General features: G+C 37.2%; 2 protein-coding genes across 2 annotated transcripts; both read left to right on the forward strand.

The window, feature by feature from the left end:
• The first annotated feature begins 2,059 nt into the window (after nucleotides 1-2,059).
• Nucleotides 2,060-5,489, forward strand: LOC127180796 (extracellular calcium-sensing receptor-like). Its single transcript, XM_051135103.1, has 6 exons — nucleotides 2,060-2,283; nucleotides 2,528-2,813; nucleotides 2,908-3,726; nucleotides 3,904-4,125; nucleotides 4,276-4,399; nucleotides 4,588-5,489. Exons 1-6 carry the CDS (start codon nucleotides 2,060-2,062, stop codon nucleotides 5,487-5,489), a joined length of 2,577 nt encoding a protein of 858 aa, XP_050991060.1.
• A 1,486-nt stretch (nucleotides 5,490-6,975) lies between these two features.
• On the forward strand, nucleotides 6,976-10,164 carry LOC127180829 (extracellular calcium-sensing receptor). Its single transcript, XM_051135134.1, has 6 exons — nucleotides 6,976-7,067; nucleotides 7,191-7,479; nucleotides 7,601-8,437; nucleotides 8,528-8,758; nucleotides 8,987-9,110; nucleotides 9,266-10,164. The coding sequence occupies exons 1-6, from the start codon at nucleotides 6,991-6,993 to the stop codon at nucleotides 10,162-10,164; spliced, it is 2,457 nt and encodes an 818-aa protein (XP_050991091.1). The 5' UTR covers nucleotides 6,976-6,990.
• Nucleotides 10,165-20,388: the final 10,224 nt, after the last annotated feature.

Here is a 20,388-nt window from a genome sequence, read left to right on the forward strand (position 1 = left end):
AATCTATACTGTAAAGGATTGAAACCTTCAAACAAACATACGAGGACGGCAAATCAAAAGTGGTGCATCGAAATTTGATTCTGGACATCAGTCTCAGTCTAATGCTGAGTCTTGTATGTCTGAGTTGTCCGATTCATTGGAAGAGGAGGGTTCTGATGAGAGAACAAGGGCATGGGTGCTTGATGGACAAGACAAAATTAAAGGTCAAGGGCCTATGGGTGATGTTCTAGAATCTGATCATTTAGTCCGAAGTCGAAGAAGTGTCTGTGATTAAGATCCCAGTGAAACTGAGGCTGTTGGAGAATGTTCTGATAAAGTATCTGGGATAGAGACTGAATCTCCTGCTAATAACCCTAATTTACCAACAAACTGCGAATGACTTTCATGCTAACAGTATTCCTGACACACGAGCACAAATTCCAACTGACACACGGGGTGTTAGGACCCGTGCGGGAAGGGTGGTCAAAAAGTTTGATTGAGTCCATGGCACAGAGGCCACTTTAAATACAGAACGCGCAAAGAGATCAGAATCAATTCTTTTTTTATTTTAAATATGTATTTTATTTTTCTATCACAATATTGTGAAAGGGTATGTGTGATGTATGAATTTCAATCAGGTGCAGTACAGACCAGATTATTATATGTTGTACAAGGCAACATACTGTTCTGAGAACATCTAAGACTTGAACTTTTCTTAACCTAGCAAGTCGGTAACTTATTTTGAACTGCGAATGAGATTTGTGGAAAATCTGGTTCTACTGGATCATTTAGGTCAGGATATTAGTGAAATTTTATTAAGTACCCAACACTCAAAAATATTATGTAGGATTATGTAACAGTGTAGGATTTACCAGGACCACACATACACACTTTGAACATACACTCTTAAAAATAAAGGTGCTTCACGATGCCATAGAAGAGCCTATTTTTTTTTTTTTTTTTTTTTTTTTTTTTTTTTTTTTTTTAAATGGTTCCATAAAGAACCTTTAACATCTTAAGAACATTTCTATTTCACAAAAGGTTCTTTGTTGGTGAAAGAAGGTTCTTCAGATTATAAAAAGGTAAGAAAAAGATGGTTCTTTAAAGAACCTTTGGCTGAATGGTTCTTTGTGGAACCAAAAATGTTTCTTCTATGGCATCGCTGTGAAGAACCTTTTCCAGCTAACTTATAAGATACAGCTTACTTCTTGGTACAATATTGTCCACAAAATTTGATTAAGTAGGTACGCAGACACACATAAAATGTCCTTCTGCCTTATTTCTCACTGACCATTTAAAGGTTATTCTCAATAAAATCCAACACTATAGCATTTTAAAATAACCTTTTACATACTAAGTGTTGTAATCTAATACTGAGAATACTGGGAGAGCGCATCATGGGTGCTCTTAGCATGCAGTAGTGGCAGTCTCCAGGTAATATTAATGTGAAGACAATGAAAACTATAGCCTGGAGCTATAATTAGTATACCCCTGTTCCCTGTGTGTATGTGTTTAAACATAGTTATTGCGGCGGTTATTGTGACATTTATTATGTTTTGTAACATTTATTATGTGGAGCAATAATTTGTCCTGTTCTGTAATTTGATCTTTTTCATTCCAAAGCAATAACAGACTTACAAGATTTATGAATTAGTTTACTAGCCATATAATCTTGCAGGAAAAAAAAAATAAATTAAATAAATTAATAAAAAAAAATAAAAAAAATAAAATAAAACCATTTTTTTCATATTGTTTCTATTCTGGTTAAGTGTGTGTATGTGTGTGTGTATTTATATACTGTATACATATGAAGGACTGTGTAATGAGTCTAAAATAATGAGACTCCATTGTGTGATTCCCTCAGGGAATGTATATGGTTTATGTAAGTTTATGTGCGGTTGCTTCAGAGATCAGTATAAAGGTGGGCTTTGGGGATGTTAGCAAGAGTGAGCTATAATGTGTGTTCATGCATCTGTAAATATTAGCGGCATCATATCATTTTGGAAATCTATTCATGTGTGCAATGAAGTTGCAAAGTGGAGTATAATTTGGTTCAAGCAGTAAAGTGTACAAAGAAAGGATGGCATTTCAGAGTGTGCATGTGTGTTTGACAGTGTTGTTGCTCAACACTTTGATCTCTTCACAGCTTCTTCAGAACTGTCGACTCATCCGCAGCACCTCAGACCTGCCTGTGCTGACCAAAGAAGGAGACATCACAATCGGTGCCCTCTTCTCTCTGCACGACACTGTGCTGGAATCTCCCTCATCTTTTACTGCAGAGCCACATCCTACGCAATGCTCCGGGTCAGTAAGTCAATAGAGTCTTACCACAAAATGTTACAATGCTGCATTCATGATTGAGACTTTGAAATTGTATGGTGTTTTCTTTTTGCTTCTGTGCTTCTAATGAATTTTTAGACTGTAATTCTCTCTCTTAGTTAAGTATATTGCTGAGCACTTAAACAGTATTTAGCCATTTCTTTAGAAATGTGTTGAACATTAAAACAAATATATTTGGTGATTATTTAATTTTCTTTGTCCCAAAAAGATTTAATTTCAGAACCTTTAGATGGATGCAGACAATGATTTTCGCCATAGAGGAGATCAACAAACAAAAACAACTACTAGCCAACTTAACTCTGGGTTATAAGATGTATGATTCATGCAGTACCCATTTTCATGCCCTTCGCACAGCCTTGGCCTTGATGAATTACAATAAAGAGGGCACAGAAATTTCAAAGTGCAGAGGAAGGGTGCCTGTTGTCATTGGTGATGGAGGATCCACATTATCTCTAGTGGTTGCACGCTTTCTGGGTGTTTTTCATGTTCCACAGGTGAGTTGTGCATTTTTTTAATGCGCTTGTGGAGGTGCATTCATGTTTTTGAGTTGTATACACTATGCTCTCTCCTCTCTTCCCCTCTCCCTAGGTAAGCTATTTCTCCAGCTGTGCATGTCTCAGTAATAAATTAGAGTTTCCTGCATTTCTAAGGACAATGCCTAGTGACTTTTTCCAAGTGGATGCTCTTGCACAGCTGGTGCGACACTTTGGTTGGAGCTGGGTAGGCACATTCGCAGGGGATGATGCTTATGGCCGTGGTGGTGCTCAAATTTTTAATGATGAGGTGACCAAACTAGGTGCATGTATTGCTTTTTATGAAATTATTCCAAAAAACCATGACCAAACAGAGATGTCCAGGATTGTACAAAGGATTCGTGAGTCAGGAACCCGTGTGGTGCTGGTCTTCGCTTTAGAGCAAGATGCAAGAGCTCTCTTCTGGGAGGCCCTTCAACAAAACCTCACTGATATTCAATGGTTGGCCAGTGAGGCCTGGATAACAGCAGCAGTCCTCTCCACTCCTGAATTCCACTCCATCCTGCAGGGCTCTATGGGCTATGCCATCCGCAGGGCTGATATCCCCGGTCTCCAGCCTTTTCTGCTACGGCTACATCCCTCCAAATACCCACAGGACCCATTTGTTCTGCAGTTCTGGGAGGAGATGTTTAAGTGCTCTCTGGCTACAAGCAATAAGGGCTCCTCTTATAGACCCCCCTGTAATGGCTCGGAAATACTGGCCAACACGAATAACATCTACTCAGATGTATCTCAGCTCAGAATCTCGTATAATGTTTATAAGGCAGTGTATGCCATTGCTTATGCTTTGGATTCTATGCTTCACTGTGAACAAGGCAAAGGGCCTTTTAAAGGTGGATTGTGCCCCAACACCAGCAACATACAGCCATGGCAGGTAAAACTCACAGTTTATCCCTTTAACTTTATAAGCTTTGTATCTTAAAATTAATGTTCTCTAAATTAGATAATAAAAGTTAAATCTTACAACTGTTGCCAAATAATGTTTTACTTTTATTTCTCTCATATTCACTTTCTGTGTCTCATCCATCCATCATCACTCATAAATCTGAAGCTCCTGAATTATTTAAAGCATGTCCACTTCACTAATGACTTTGGTGAGGAGACTAAGTTTGACAGCAATGGAGATCCTGTGGCCATGTATGATCTCATTAATTGGCAGCTCAGTGGCAAAGGAGAGGTGCGGTATGCCACTGTGGGAAGATTTGATGAAATGATGCAGCCTAAACTAGTGATTGAAGAGAAAAACATTATCTGGAATGGAAACCAGAAACAAGTACTGCTCCAGTACAATATCATTATTTATCTGTGAGAGGTTTTAGTATTCACTATGGATATTTCTTTCCATTTCCTCCCTGTAGCTCTTGTGTTTGCACACCAATTTATGATGTATATCTTTGTAGTTGGTCTTCTCTCTGAATTGCAGGTCCCTATGTCTGTCTGCAGCACCAGCTGTCCTCCAGGCACTAGAAAGGCTACCAGGCCAAACTTTCCTCTCTGCTGCTTTGACTGCATTGTCTGTGCAGCTGGGGAGGTTAGCAATCAGACAGGTGTGTCCTAAATCACCTCCATCCTGTTGATGTTTACATATATAACAAAATTCTAATTTTGAAGGACTGATTTAGATTAGTTAAAAATATATTTTGCTACTGTGCACAACACATCTTTATAGGGGAGGACAGCTTTTGTGGTGTTTCTTTAAAAAATATATATATAATATCTTATGCTTTTATTTCAGATGCCTTAGAGTGTGAAAAGTGCCTGTCTGAGTTCTGGTCCAATACTAGACGAGATGCCTGTGTCCCCAAAGTGGTGGAGTTCCTTTCCTACAGTGATACTATGGGCATCACTTTGCTGGCTGTGGCACTGCTGGGATCCTGTTTCACACTCGCAGTTGCTTTGATATTTGCCTATAAACGACACACACCCCTAGTCAGGGCTAACAACTCCGAGCTCAGTTTCCTCATTCTTAGTTCACTGTGGCTTTGTTTTTTGTGCGCACTAGCTTTTATTGGGCAGCCCACATCCTGGTCTTGCAGGCTTCGCCACACTGCATTTGGCATTGCATTCTCTCTCTGTCTGTCTTGCATTCTGGGGAAGACTATGGTGGTACTCATGGCATTCAGAGCCACTCTACCTGGCAGTAATGTAATGAAATGGTTTGGCCCTCTACAACAGCGTGGCATTATCTTCTTATGCACGGCTGTGCAAGTGGTGATTTGCTGCACATGGCTGAGTGTGGCACCTCCCGTCCCACGTAAGCTCATGACTCGTGAAACTGCCCGGATCATTCTTTTATGTGATGTGGGCTCTCCATTGGCCTTCTCCCTGGTGCTGGGCTACATTGGACTACTTGCAGCTGTCTGCTTCGTACTGGCCTTCTTTGCTCGAAAGCTCCCGGATAATTTCAATGAGGCTAAATTTATTACTTTCAGCATGCTGATTTTCTGTGCTGTGTGGATTGCATTTGTACCAGCATATGTCAGTTCACCAGGAAAGTACACAGTGGCTGTGGAGATTTTTGCCATTCTGGCCTCCAGTTATGGCCTGCTGCTGTGTATCTTCACTCCAAAGTGTTACATTATTCTGCTTAAACCTGAGAAAAATACAAAGAGATATTTGATGTCCAAATCCACCTGAGAAAGGAAATTTTGAAGTGCTAATTGACTTGACTGTAAATAAGCAATTTTGACCATTTATATTACACATTTTTTTTTTCCTTGATTTCCAATTGACCCTCTCAATAAACTGTTTTGAGACTGTTTTTTGTACTTTTATGACAGCATCATTAAAAAAATAAATAAATAAATAAAAAATAAGAGTTTGCCCTGCAAATATGAAAAAATATAAATCCCTAGCATTCACATAAAACACCTGTGAGACATCATTAATATTTGGAGCAAAATTACAATTCTTTACAACCCTAGTTTTAAGACCCCATCCTCTCTTTGCTTTGTCAGTGCTGTCATGTGCCATAATTTTTAAAAAAACAAAAACAAAAAAACAACAACACAACAACAGCTAGACATGTAGACATAAACATTCATCTTCTTTCACTCACTGAACACTGCAATAACAACTACAGATTAATGCCCCCCTCCCCACTTCAACCACCCATTTTTTGCAGTCAAGCTGATGATATCTGCCTCTTCATCAGGGGCGGAATAAACATTCTAGTCTCTAAAGACATAATGTGACACTGAAAACATGAATGTCACTGGGTCATTCACAGGAAGCGATTATTATTATTATTATTAAGATTATATTATTATTATAAAAGGATACTGCTGAAATTGTAAAAGAATATAGGCGAATGTGGCCTGTTCTATAGTCAGAGTAGCAGTCAACAAATCCGATAGTTATGAGTACTGTTAACTTTGTTTGCTAAAATACTTTGTTTCCTAAAATCCAATTAAACTCCACTCAATTATTTTATGTTGCTGAAACTTAGCTTTATTGATTAAAACAGATAATAACGATACTTTATCCTAAAACTAAGAACCTGGAACGCATGTGCTAACACAAAAAAGAACTATCACTGCATCAACACATGCCATTACTACATTTAAGCAAAGCAGTATGGAGAGTGTAGATTTGGCCCATCCTCGACTTAATGGCAGACTCTACTCTTAAGCACAATGGTAACACCCAAAACTGTTTTTGTAGCAGAATTCCTTTTAAATTCTAATATAATAACAATAAACAGACCTGCCCTGTTATTAATCTTGTTCAAAAACATAAAATAGCATGTAATAACTCGCTAGTTGCCTGTAACTTTTTATTTAATTTTAACAGTGCCTCAGAACTTGATATGGTTTAGCATGGTTATCACACTGTAAAAATGTATGTGTTTGTGGTGTATTTTGTGTGTGTGTGTGTGTCTGTGTCTCCTTTCATGTCCCTGCAGAGAGCATTTACAGTACATTACCTCTATAAAGTCCTTCACCCAGATCCCCAGTTTCTAGTTGGCTTATCAGAACACTGTGCAGACTTTGAGATGAAGATGCCAGTTCTCCAGGCTGTTCATTTGGTATTGTGTTTTCTCTACCCCATTCAAAGCAATTCGGAGGCAGACTGTAAACTCTGGAAGGACCTAGACTCAACTGTGGTCTATAAGGAGGGCCATGTAGTTCTGGCTGGGATGTTTCCCATCCACTCCAAAGGCATTGACCAGGAGATAAACTTCAGAAGGCAGCCAGACCAGAGGAAATGTAGGGGGTAAAAAATAAATTAATAATAAAAAATTATATGTACTTCCTGTGTCAAAGATGCAATATGTACTAATATGCTTAATACATTTTGTTAAGTTTGCTTAATACATTTGACTTATCTTTTATCCAGGTTTAACATGCGAGTGTTCCGCTGGTCTCAGGCAATGATCTTCTTCATTGAGGAGATCAACCAAAATCCTACACTTCTGCCAAACATCACACTGGGCTATAGGCTGTATGACACATGTGGACTGACTTCTCTATCTCTGAGGACCGCACTGTCTGTAGTTTCTCAGCCCATGAAAAGGAGTGGTTCAGGGCACTGCTCCTCCCCAAGCATCCCCATCATTATTGGTGACTCTGGATCCACCCTGTCAATGGCCATTTCCAGACTGCTCAACCTGTTCCGAATCCCACTGGTGAGGGCAGACCAGCTAGAAAAAAATTATTTGAAACAGAAGGAATTCTGTATTTGTATACTCTTTGCCACCAAAAATCTCTCTGATTACTACTCGATCTCTTTCCACATCTCTGCTTCAGGTGAGTTATTTTGCCTCATGTGCTTGCTTGAGTGACAAGCACCAGTTCCCTTATTTCTTTCGCACAATTCCCAGTGATGTTAATCAGGCCAGTGCTCTTGCTCGTCTGGTCAGCCACTTTGGATGGACCTGGGTGGGCACAGTCGGGGCAGATGATGCTTATGGGCGCACTGGCATAGATCTATTCACCACTGCAGTGACGCGTTTGGGTATATGTGTGGCTTATCGAGTAATAATACCCAAGCTGCCTACTCAGCAACAGCTGCAAGATATCGTCAGGACTATTCGAGATTCAACTGCACATGTTTTGGTGGTTTTTGCCATCGAGGAAGACATCAAACCAGTAGTAGATGAAATAGTAAGACAGAATGTGACCGGGAAGCAATGGGTGGCCAGTGAAGCCTGGGTGACCTCCACTCTCATCTCTACTACAGAGAACTACCCCTCCCTTAGCGGTACCATAGGCTTTGCCATTCGCCGAGCTGAGATACCTGGCTTCAAACGCTTCCTTGAAAGCATACAGCCCCTGGCTGAGCCTTACAATGCCTTTGCTAGGGAGTTTTGGGAAACTCAGTTCCAGTGCTCATTAGACACAAGTTTTCCCATTCCCTCTACGACTGATCCAGTGCACTACAGTCAAATCTGTACTAGCATGGACAGGGTCCAGGACACTCACAGTATCTATAATGATGTTTCTGAGCTCAGGGTGACATATAACATGCACAAGGCTATTTACACTGTGGCACATGCACTGCATAACCTGCTACAGTGTCAAAGAGAGAACGGGTCTGCTTTGAAACAGCAATGCCCTGATATCCATAATCTACAACCATGGCAGGTACATTTTAACACTATTCTTGATTATCGTGTTATGTTGTGTTATAAGTTATGCCGAGGGTAACATTTTCTGTGCATTAATCTTCTCCAGGTTGTTGAGGTCCTGAGGAAAGTGAGCTACACAAACACATTCGGAGATCTGATCCACTTTGATAAGAATGGAGACCCTGTCGGGTCATATGACATAGTGAACTGGCAGAGAGAGTTAGATGAGGGTCCGGTGCAATATGTTACAGTAGGTCGCTTTGACTCCTCTCTTCCAACAGCACAACAGTTAGTGCTGAACCAGGACAAAATCATCTGGCATGGGGGAACTAAGGAGGTATTTTTTTTTTTTTTTTTTAGACAATTTCACTTATCTTATATTGTATTTAATAATAATTGTTTTCATTTTTAAATGTCTATTTAGCAGGCATTTTATTCTAAAGTATGTATACTGTATTGGTATGCCTTTTACCAGTTCTTAAATTACCTAAAAAGGTAAGGGTTGAGGCTGTGTAGTCTCTAATCACACTGAAATGTTCATTATAATGTCTTATCTCTCTTACAGGTACCAGTGTCTGTGTGCTCTGCCAGCTGTCCACAGGGATACAGAAAGGTTACACGAGAGGGTCAGCCTGTTTGCTGCTATGACTGTGTGCTTTGTGCAGAAGGCAGCATCAGCAATACTACTGGTATTGTCAGACACACATATACTATGACTGTTATTAGTGTCTGTTTGCATCTGTTAACCTTTTTAAACCATTAAATGCAAAGCACCCACCATTTTACTTTGAACAGAAGTGAGGTGAATATGTCCATTTCTGTGTGTTTATGTGTCAATTTTTAGATCAAGCAGAATGTATTCTTTGCCCTGAAGACTTCTGGTCTAGTCAGCATCGCAACCATTGTGTTCCCAAGCAGATTGAGTTCCTGTCCTACTCTGAGGCTTTTGGCATGGCCTTGGCAGCTATAGCCATTCTGGGTGCAGTTGCTGCGATGACAGTTGCTGCAGTCTTCTTCCGCCATCGCAACACACCCCTAGTTCGGGCTAATAACTCAGAACTGAGCTTTCTTTTGCTGATGTCTCTCATGCTTTGCTTCATATGTGCTCTAACCTTCCTGGGTCAGCCATCACACTGGGCATGCCCTCTTAGACGGACTGCTTTTGGTTTGACCTTTGCCCTTTGCCTCTCCTGTCTCCTCAGTAAGACCCTAGTTGTGCTTATGGCTTTTAAAGCTACATTACCTGGTAATAACACAGCTCGTTGGTTTCGCCCACCTCAGCAGAGACTGGGTGTGTTTTTATGTTCAGTCTTGCAGGGTGGGATTTGTGTAGCTTGGCTTACCACAGCACCGCCATATCCAGTGAAGAACACCTGGCTGTACCGCGACCGGATCATTTTAGAATGTCACCTGGGTTCAGTTGCCCTTTTCTGTTGTGTGTTGGGTTACATTGGCTGCTTAGCTGTCTTCTGCTTCATCCTGGCTTTTTTAGCCCGAAAATTGCCAGATAATTTTAATGAAGCAAAATTCATCACATTCAGTATGCTGATATTTTGTGCTGTTTGGATCACCTTTATCCCAGCTTATGTCAGTTCTCCTGGAAAATTTACTGTAGCTGTGGAGATATTTGCCATTTTAGCTTCTAGTTACGGAGTACTTTTGTGTATTTTTGCACCTAAATGTTACATAATAATTTTCATGCCTGAGAAGAATTCTAAAAAGTATCTCATGTCCCAAAAATAATTTATCACTCTCAGTCATCTTTTAATGGTTGTTAACACTTATTTACACATTGAACACATTTATACATTAACACATTTATGTGTGTTTACATTTGTGGATGAATATAATATGAAAAAAAACTACATGTGCTGAATCTCTTTTTGAGGTCTGTAATAATGAATGGACGTAAATTATCTTATTTTTACACACTCATGCAAATGTGTTATTCTGCCACTAGAGGGCACTAGTGTCCCAGTAAAACTCTTCTATAAGACAATAAGATGCAATGACACCAAACTTACTGGGCTTTGAATGGTTTAGTTAAACTTAGCACATTTTCAGAAATTCCACATCTTAGGGAGGGTGAACTGTGTTAATAAATCCCTTTCCACCATTTCAAATAAGTGAGAAACTTTTTACAAACAAAAATTACACATGGATAATATGTTAAATTTGCTCTTAGAGTGTTTGGTTGAAATGTATGCATAAAACATAACAAAGTCTTTCATTTACACCCATTCCTACCATCTTTATGAAATAATGAAATTGCAGTTATGTTGCCAGACCCTTATTAGATAACACAATAGTAGACCTATGCCTTACGTGATACTTTGTTTAATAATATGTCAGTAAATTTGCACTGCACATGCTCATGCAAAAGGTCAGATTAAACATAACTTCCATCTTTGAATTTTATATGCAATTCCATTACTTACAAGAAGTTAAAGAGTGGTGTTAGACTTCACATTTAGACAACATAAAGTGCGGATTTTCTGTTAACCTGTACATTCACAATTCTGTCCTTATTTTCCCTCAAACGGATAAATACCACATCTCAGAGATGTCCTCTATGATTCTGCCTCTGGCATGTTCAAGCATGCACAGGATGCAGAGAACTGCATCCATTTCCACACATCTCTGATGTGCTGGAAAATGACTGTAAATAGCCTGAGGGTTCTGAAGCTCAGTCCTGTGCCACTAATGGCTGGTAATAACTCATTTCTACTTCAGTCATACTGATCCTTGTATTTACTTTGCATCATTTTTACTTTGTCACTCCAGCTTTTCTTCTTCTTCTTCTTCTTCTTTAAAAAAAAGAAAAGACGGAAAATTACTGGTGTGCAAATCATTACGCTACAAGATTGTTAATATACTGTTTGCAGCTTTTCAGTTTGCAGTCTCCATATGGCTGTAAATGCTGAGCATATGGCTATGCTATCTATTATGTGAAAAGCTTTTCTGTTCACTTTCACTGGAGTCTGAAATTGTGACTCCAAAATGAGCTGAAAGGAATAAATCATTAATTAGATTAGATAGTATATAGGCTCAGTATACTTCAAGCAAAATCAAAGAATTAACTGGTGTGGTATCATAAAAAAAAAAAAAAAGGAAAATGGCAATAAAATAATTTTCTGATGTCTCTTTATGGTTTTGCCCTATTTAGGGTCAAAATAATACACTCAAATAATACAACTGCATGATTATTTTTCAAAACTTGACTCTTATTTTTATATTTTAATGTTTATATCCCCCGGGATACGTCGCCTCTCCGGGGGTATAAATTCACTGAAAGCATTTCAAGTAATTTCTGAAGGCTTTGGAATACAGAACTAAGGCGGGTCTCTTTTTAAATATAAAAATAATACAGTGTATTTACAGTGTCCCTAGAACTCCCCCCTCACTGACAGAATTTCATGTGAACGGACAATCAAAAAAATTTAATGTCGCAATAAGTACTTGACTTCTCATTTAATTTTCACTTTATTCGCGACCCACGCTCCGCAAATTTTAAGTCGTAAGTTTACATTGGTACAATTTGCACAATCTGCAAGATATTATTACTAGACAAATCTGCTATTATTTTAATTTCCAGTCTGTTATTTATCAGTTCAGATAGTTTATTAATGCTTGGCAAGTCAGCAGAAAACACTAACCAGTTTTAAATTCCAGTCGCGCTGATGGGGAACGTTGTAACACATTATAATCTGCCCCGCTATTATTAAACTATGCTATTCTATGACATTAGCAATGTAATTTTCACTATTTACTTTTACGGATTTTAAAAAGAAACCACAAGAAACAGATGAATAAAGACTGACAATCGATGTTTAATGTTGAGAAATTATTATTTCAATAAATGTAAAGGATTTTGGCTCGTTTATGTGTCTCGTCTTCCGTGTGCTATGAGAGCTGTGTTTGGAGAGAGGGAAGTGTTTTTTTCTGAATGTTTAAATGTGTTTCATCTATTTGCACACATTGTTTTCAACTATACTCTATAGCTATGTTTTGCGATCATAGCTGTCCCACGCATGGTTGCGATGTGTTCATTGTGAACTTAAAAAATTTGAGTCGTTATTAAGCTATTATTTGATTTAAAAGGTTAATCATTTTATTTATTGACAAAATATTTTAGTTTGTTGTGTATATTTTTTTAATTCGATCAGATAACATTTTAAGCTGTCATATGGTCATGTTACAACATGCCCCTCACGTGTTACAATGTACCCCACATACAGGGCATGTTGTCACTTTTCACTTTCTTTCTTTTGAAAGGAATTAATTATGAAACAAAGCTACATATTTGTACTAGACAAGTGTGAAATTAACGTGGATAAAAAATTGTACTCTGAACCCCACATGGATTTACACAAACTGAAATTCAAAAAGTGTTAGGTTGTGCCCCGCTCTCCCCTATACACACAAATTAAGCAGTTTAAAAGTTCACATACGCTGATGTTTAAACTGTAAAATGTTGGTAAAAAATGTTGTATTGAGAACTGTAGAAAGAAAGAAAGAAAGAAAGAAAGAAGGAAGAGTAAAGAGAGAGAATTTGCCATTGTTCCACATTCCCGGTCCTGTTTCAGGCATCCCCATAGCTGCTTCTTTTAGATGAATATGCAATGTATGTGCGCATATCAAATTTATTATTAGCAGTGGTGGAGGAAGTACTTAAGTTTAGTACTTAAGTAAAAGTACAACTACCCTGCAAAATATATACTTAAGTAAAAGTATAATTACTACATCAACATCTTACTTAAGTAAAAGTCCTAAGTACATACTTTTAAATTTACTTTAAAGTATTTTTTTAAGTAAAAGTACACAATCGGTTGTCTCAATGTCTGGGCTGTTCAATTGTAATAATCACAAACAATTTCTATTGTGTACTGGAAAGGGTAGTTGTGCAAGCTCTCTGCAATACTGACACACTGTAAAAATCTGGTTATTTACTTATTATTACTCATTAAATAATAATTAAGCTAAGCGAATTATGACATACAATTTATTTTATTTTTACTATACTATTAAGAGCAGTAAAAAAAACTCAAAAGTACACAGGTGAGTGTTATTCTGAACACTTTAATCAAATTTGTATGACCAGTTTATTCTGCTCAACAACAGTTGCTTTAGTCCTTTACCTTGGCCTGCATGGGGAAAACGTAGCTAAAACTGCATTTGAGGCTTATACTCCATTGATTACAGAAAATCCAAAAGCATTAGGCTAATAATGTATAACACATTAGAATGAGAAAAAAATAAGCACCAAACAAAATTTGACAAGGGTGAGTGCTTCTCTTAAAACATGCAAGTAATATTGCTATTTAGAACTCTGATCAACCTAACATTAACAGGACAAAAAAAAACAGAATCTATGTGAAAAACAATGAAGTCAATATAAAGGCAGATGTTACGATAAGAAACTTAAAAACAAAGGACCTTCAAATAAAAATTTTGGCCAGGCAATCAAAGGTCAAAAGGGCTACAGCAGAAAGCAAAAAGCTACTGTATTTGCCATGTTAAACTAAGTGTTTGGACCCTAGAGTTACAGGATTTTACATTTACGTTAATACAAAACCACAGTGTATGGGGCACTGAAACGCAAAACCAACGTGATTACATCTTTAGACTAAAAAGACAAGCTACTGACACTTACAACCAAGCATAACAAAACTGGTTTGATATTTGCATATACTTTCGCGCTAAATTGCTAAATATATATATATATATATATATATATATATATATATATATATATATATATATATATAAATATAAATATAATATATGTTTGCAAATTCTAAAAAATGTCATGATATTGACGAAAAACAACTGTCATAGTGCAAAATTGTTCACAATCGAATCAAACCTAGATATAGTTTTAACTGCATGCTTACTTGCGAATGTCAACTAAATACCCAATGTTGAATGGTAAAGAAGCTAGGGGCCGTATAAAAAGTTTGAACATTTTTTCATTGAGTGAAAAAACAGCTATTTTCAAACAGCTATTTTAGCCAACTACGAATGTACAGATATAGCAGTAGTTTGCTCATCTCCAAAAATGTAACGTACTAGCAAGCTATCGTCCCTGCTGTGCTAATAACCAGCTAATGAAGTTGCCCTGTTAGGGTACCACTAACTTACGTCAAACAAATATTATACTGGTGTGATATTTTTGTTATGTTGACATCCGTTTTTCTATAACAGTCATAGCACCATGTCATAGCAAGTTAGTAACTTAAATATTAATAACTAGCATTGCATGTCTTACCTCTATATGTTTCTTCAAATTTGAAGGGGAGTTTTTAAACGCCAACAGTTCTTTGCGTTGAGGTAGGCACTTGACACATTGAAAACGCCAGGAGTCATTCTTTGAACCTTTAAATTCAAATAACTTGCTTAAATAAAACCAGGGGTGTCTCTCAGAATCAGAGCTGCAGGGCACAGGCTCAAGCTCAGTCGACGTTGTTGGCTCTTCGTCCATGTTTGATATTTGGTGTCCTTTTCTTCGATTTAAAATAAATTTTTTTTATGCAAGATTCGGAAGGATGTAACGACACGCATTTTAATAATGTAGTGGAGTACAAAGTACAGATAATTGCTGGAAAATCTACTTGAGTAAAAGTATAAGTATGCATTATTTTTTTTACTTAAGTAAAGTATAGATACGTAAAAATTTACTTAAGTACAGTAACGAAGTACAAATACTTTGTTACATTCCACCACTGATTATTAGCCTATCGCACTTACTGCATGGCATGGAGGCGCCCGCACCATCCGTTACAATTTTTTTTTTTTTTTTCTGCGGAAAGAACTTGATGTACTCTCAACTCACAACTCTGATGTATGTACTCTCACGATAAAAAGGTTGTGCTTTTGTAAAACAGAGACGTTGTGCTTTTTGCCGTATTCGTAAAATAGACCAGCTATGAACCAGCTACTTGCCTCACAAAGAAATCCATAGAATGCTTGAAATGTAGCCTATATTAAATGAACCAATTAAAAAAAATCTCTAATTACGCAGTCAGAATGAAAAGGTACATTACTCTGTTACATAATTTCATGTGGAGATGGCCAGTGCGTTGTCGGCATTCGGCAGCTTGATCTTTTTAGCCGACACTAACTGAGGAGAAAGCACTAGTTTATTAACAAATAATTCAAATGTTTTCTTTTCCCCCAACATAATAATTACTTTTGCAGGTGAAAGCTTTATGATCAACACATATCAAACCTGCACAAAAATTCATGGGTGTTCATCAAAAATTCATCAATTAAAAAAAAAAAAAAAAAAAATCAACTGGTTTACTACGAGCAGAATAGGTAATTTAATGTTTCTGTTCATACATTCCTTCTGTATTATTAACATTTTGAAGCCAGTTTAAGTAGACAAAATACCGGTTAATAATGTTATTTTGGTAACACTTTACAATACGGGTGCACAAATATGCATTACTTCATGCTTAACTAATGCAGAGATAATCATGAGTTAATATACATCTCTATGAACATTCTATGATTCATAGATTAAGTAATCAATAAATTGTAATTAGTTAAATGTGTCATAATGTATTAATTCCTTAATAACTTATTATATTATCTAATAGTGTAAATTCATGTGTTAATTACCACAATGTGTTAAAGCCATGCATTTCATCAGTTGTCTGCTTTAATTAATCATTAGCTAATGATTTGCAAAAATATCATTGTTATGACTTGCTGAGGCACATGACTAACTAATTCTAAATCCATAACCACATGCAGTGACCATCTGATCTGGATACGGACTGGATCTGGTTGTTAAGGTGACCTCGGAATAAGAAAGAAACAGACTAATATTAGCGTAGATGCCATTCTTCTTACGATGCACTGAGTACATCGGGTGTTATGGGAAGTGTTCCCGGTTTCGGTTGACTTAATTAATGCAGCCTAACAATCCTTTAACGGATTTGAATTATAGAAATGTGTTAGTGTGTTATGTGTAAGCCATGTTAAAGAGATGGGTCTTTAATCTAGATTTAAACTGACAGAGTGTGTCTGCGTCCCGAACAGTGTTAGGTAGATTGTTCCAGAGTTTGGGCGCTAAATAAGAAAATGATCTGCCGCCCACGGTTGATTTTGATATTCTAGGTATTATCAAATTGCCAGAGTTTTGAGAACGCAGCGGACGTGAGAGACTATAATGTGATAAGAGCTCGCTCAGGTACTGAGGAGCTAAACAATTTAGGGCTTTATAAGTAATTAGCAAGATTTTAAAATCTATACAATGTTAAATAGGGAGCCAGTGCAGTGTTGACAGAACCCAGCTAATATGGTCATACTTTCTGGTTCTAGTAAGAACTCTAGCTGCTGCATTTTGGACCAGCTGTAGTTTGTTTATTAAGCGTGCAGAACAACCACCCAATAAAGCATTACAATAATCTAACCTTGAGGTCATAAACGTATGAATTAACGTTTCGGCATTTGACATTGAGCGCATAGATCATAATTTAGATATATTTTTGAGATGGAAAAATGCGGTTTTGCAAACGCCAGAGATGTGGCTTTCGAAGGAAAGATTGCTATCAAGTAACACACCTAGGTACCTAACTGATGATGAAGAATTGACAGAACAGCCATCAAGCATTAGACAAGTATTAGTGTTTTAGGTTATTACACATGGAGGTTTTAGGTCCAATTATTAGAACCTCTGTTTTATTTTGTTTTGTTTTGTTTTTGTTTTTTTTGTTTTTTTTATTTTTCGTAATTTAGCAGTAAGAAATTACTCATCATCCAGTTTTTTATCTCAACTACACAATCTGTTAGTTTTTCAAATTGGTATGTTTTGCCGGGCCGTGAAGAAATATAGAGCTGAGTATCGTCAGCATAACAGTGGAAGCTAACACCATGTTTCCTGATAATATCTCCCAAGGGTAACATGTAAAGTGTAAAAAGTAATGGTCCTAGTACTGAACCTTGAGGTATTCCATACAGCACTTGTGATCGATATGATACCTCTTCATTCACTGCCACGAATTGATGGCAGTCAGATAAGTACAATTTGAACCATGCCAGTGCACTACCACTAATGGCAACATAATTATCAAGTCTGTTCAAGAGAATGTTGTGGTCAACAGTGTCAAACGCAGCACTAAGATCCAGAAGCACTAACAGAGAGATACAACCACGATTGGATGACAAGAGCAGGTCATTTGTAACTCTAATAAGAACAGTCTCAGTACTATTATACGGTCTAAAACCTGACTGGAAATCCTCACAGATATCATTTTATGTAGGAAGGAACATAATTGTGAGGATACTACCTTTTCTAATATCTTTGACAGAAAATGGAGGTTTGAGATTGGTCTGTAATTAATTAATTTGTTGGGGTGAAGTTGTGTTTTTTTAAGGAAAGGCTTAATAGCAGCCAGTTTGAAGGTTTTGGGGACATATCCCAAAGACAATGATGAATTAATAATATTCAGAAGAGGACCTATGACATCTGGAAGCAAGTCTTTTAGTAGCCTAGATGGAATAGGGTCTAGCATACATGTTGTTGGTTTAGATGATTTAACAAATTTATACAATTCTTCCTGTCCTATAGTAGAGAATAAGTGGAATTGTTCCTCAGGAGATCTATAGCATTCTATCTGACGCGATACTGTAATTGACGGCTGCATGGTGACAATTTTATCTGTAATAGTATCGATCTTGGAAGTAAAGTTGTTCATAAAGTCATTACTGCTATGCTGAGGGGCAAAGTCAACGCCTGTTGGTTCTTTATTTTTCGTTAACTTAGCCACTGTATTGAATACATACCTAGGGTTATGTTTGTTTTCTTCTAAAAGAGTCGAAAAGTAATCAGATCTCGCAGTTTTTAACGCTTTTCTATAGGATAGCAGTGTTTCCCACAGAATTTTGTGAGACTGTGGTGGTGGACCTCGGTCCCACTAGGGGGTGTGGGGGGGCTTTACCCCCCAGGAGAAAATTTTGTAAATTTTAAAGTTAAATTCATCTCTCTGGTGCACTCTGAAAGTTAAAAATTAAGAGCTCCAAAACAGGTCAGTGTACAAACTAAACAAAGAAAGAAATCTGGTGAATTGACTTGTTCTTAAAGTTTACAGGGAACTCAGTCAGTTGTGATATAGTGTCTCAGTCTAAAGTACACTCACACTGGTCAATTTGGAAGCCAAACAAATTAGAATATTATAATAATAATAATTTTATATTATTATTCCTATGACAGGAATAGCCATATATTGTAAAATAATTGCACTGTAAAATAAATTAGTAAATAAATACTTATTAGTAATTAGTAAAATAAATGAAATAAAATTTGTATTTTTCAGGTATATTATTTTACCTTATTCTTCTGTAGGAAAATTTTTGCAGTTGTACTACTACAAAAACTAAACGTATTTAATAATGAACCAAAGAACCAACCACTGAATTTTAATCACAATACAAACAAAGATGAAACACATGTAGCATGAGCATTTTTTAATTTAAATTTGTCTGTATCATTTCAACATTTGAATCAAAAACAATGGTCTGACTTTAAAGCTTTGTGAAACTATGCTAAAACCTGCATAAAACAAAAACAACAGACTGAATTTCACTCTCTGACAGCAGGTGGCGCTTGTGAAATAGAGGGGAAAATGCCATCGAAACAACGCGCTTGCTCTGCTTGTACAGTATTTTCTGTGCGCGTGTCTGTTAATTTTAGTCCTTGCTTCCAAGAAATAAACCTATGAGCTTTTATTTTGACGGAAACTGCAGTAGAGCTTTTATTTTGGCGGAAAACTCCAGCTTCAGTGCAAACAGGTTTACAAACGCGTCTCATTACAAATCTAGTGGAATATTGTAAACATCTGCCCATTAAAATGTTGGAAATTATGCTAATGTGACAATGCGTAACTGGTTGCCGTTGCATTCTCAAACGCGCGCTAAACTCACGGCAAAAACAATGTTCACAGCATTGACTGTCAGTCAAAGAGTGCTCTGACTCTGACGCGGCAAACATCAAATCACGAGCTGATCGTCTGACTCTGAATGAAGTGCTTCACAAACAAGCAGCGAAACAGACTTGATGAACGGATAAAACCATATAACGCTTAGTTCGTTTGACGGACACTTTTCCAAAGCGATGGCACGAAACACAACGTTAAAGACGTCTATGTTAAAATGACGAGTATAAATATTTTCGGTTCAGATGAGACTGTGGCGGGTCGCCACACTCTAGTTAATGAATGGGAAACACTGGATAGGGTACATTTACGCCAGGCGGTACGTAAAACTTTTCCTCCAAACAAAATTTTCTTACAAAGCAGTCTTTTGTAGTAGAAGTGATGGTTCTACTTGTAATAAGAAACTTACAGTTTTCGTTATCTGGAGTATACACGAGACTACATAATGATCTGAGATATCATCACTTTGCTGCAGAATTTCAGCGACATTAACATCAATTCCATGTGACAGTATTAAGTCTAGAGTATGATTTCGACAAAGAGTAGGTCCTGAAATATGTTGTCTAACCCCAATAGAGTTCAGAATGTCCATAAATGCTGATCCAAGTGTATCGTTTTCATTATCAACATGGATGTTAAAATCACCCACTATTAAGATTGCTCTGTAGCCAACACTAACTCAGATAGAAAATCAGCAAATTCTTTAAGAAAGTCTGTATGGTGCCCAGGTGGTCTGTATACAGTAGCAAGTACAAACGTCACGGGGGATTTATCATTAACACTTGTTTCTCTGGATAATGTTATACGAAACACCATTACTTCAAACAAGTTATACTTGAAGCCCGTTCTCAGAAAACGCTGAATAAATTGCTATAAATTGTAGAACCCTAACCCTAACACCTCCCCCTTTACCTTTTAGATGTGGTTCATGTTTTTAACAGTAATCTTGAGGGGTAGACTCATTTAAGATAATGTAATCATCTGGTTTAAGCCAGGTTTCTGTCAAACAGAGCACACCTAGTTTATG

The sequence above is a fragment of the Labeo rohita genome, chromosome 18, assembly GCF_022985175.1.
Source record: "Labeo rohita strain BAU-BD-2019 chromosome 18, IGBB_LRoh.1.0, whole genome shotgun sequence".
Classification (NCBI taxonomy): Eukaryota; Metazoa; Chordata; class Actinopteri; order Cypriniformes; family Cyprinidae; genus Labeo; species Labeo rohita.

Excerpts from the sequence above, each read along its gene's own strand:
- LOC127180796 (XM_051135103.1), top strand. The coding sequence starts at position 2,060 with ATGGCATTTCAGAGTGTGCATGTGTGTTTGACAGTGTTGTTGCTCAAC. Across the intron at positions 3,727-3,903 it reads GCAACATACAGCCATGGCAG|CTCCTGAATTATTTAAAGCA; the intron begins GTAAAACTCACA and ends ATAAATCTGAAG. Across the intron at positions 4,400-4,587 it reads GGAGGTTAGCAATCAGACAG|ATGCCTTAGAGTGTGAAAAG; the intron begins GTGTGTCCTAAA and ends CTTTTATTTCAG.
- LOC127180829 (XM_051135134.1), top strand. The coding sequence starts at position 6,991 with ATGTTTCCCATCCACTCCAAAGGCATTGACCAGGAGATAAACTTCAGA. Across the intron at positions 7,068-7,190 it reads GACCAGAGGAAATGTAGGGG|GTTTAACATGCGAGTGTTCC; the intron begins GTAAAAAATAAA and ends TCTTTTATCCAG. Across the intron at positions 8,438-8,527 it reads ATAATCTACAACCATGGCAG|GTTGTTGAGGTCCTGAGGAA; the intron begins GTACATTTTAAC and ends AATCTTCTCCAG.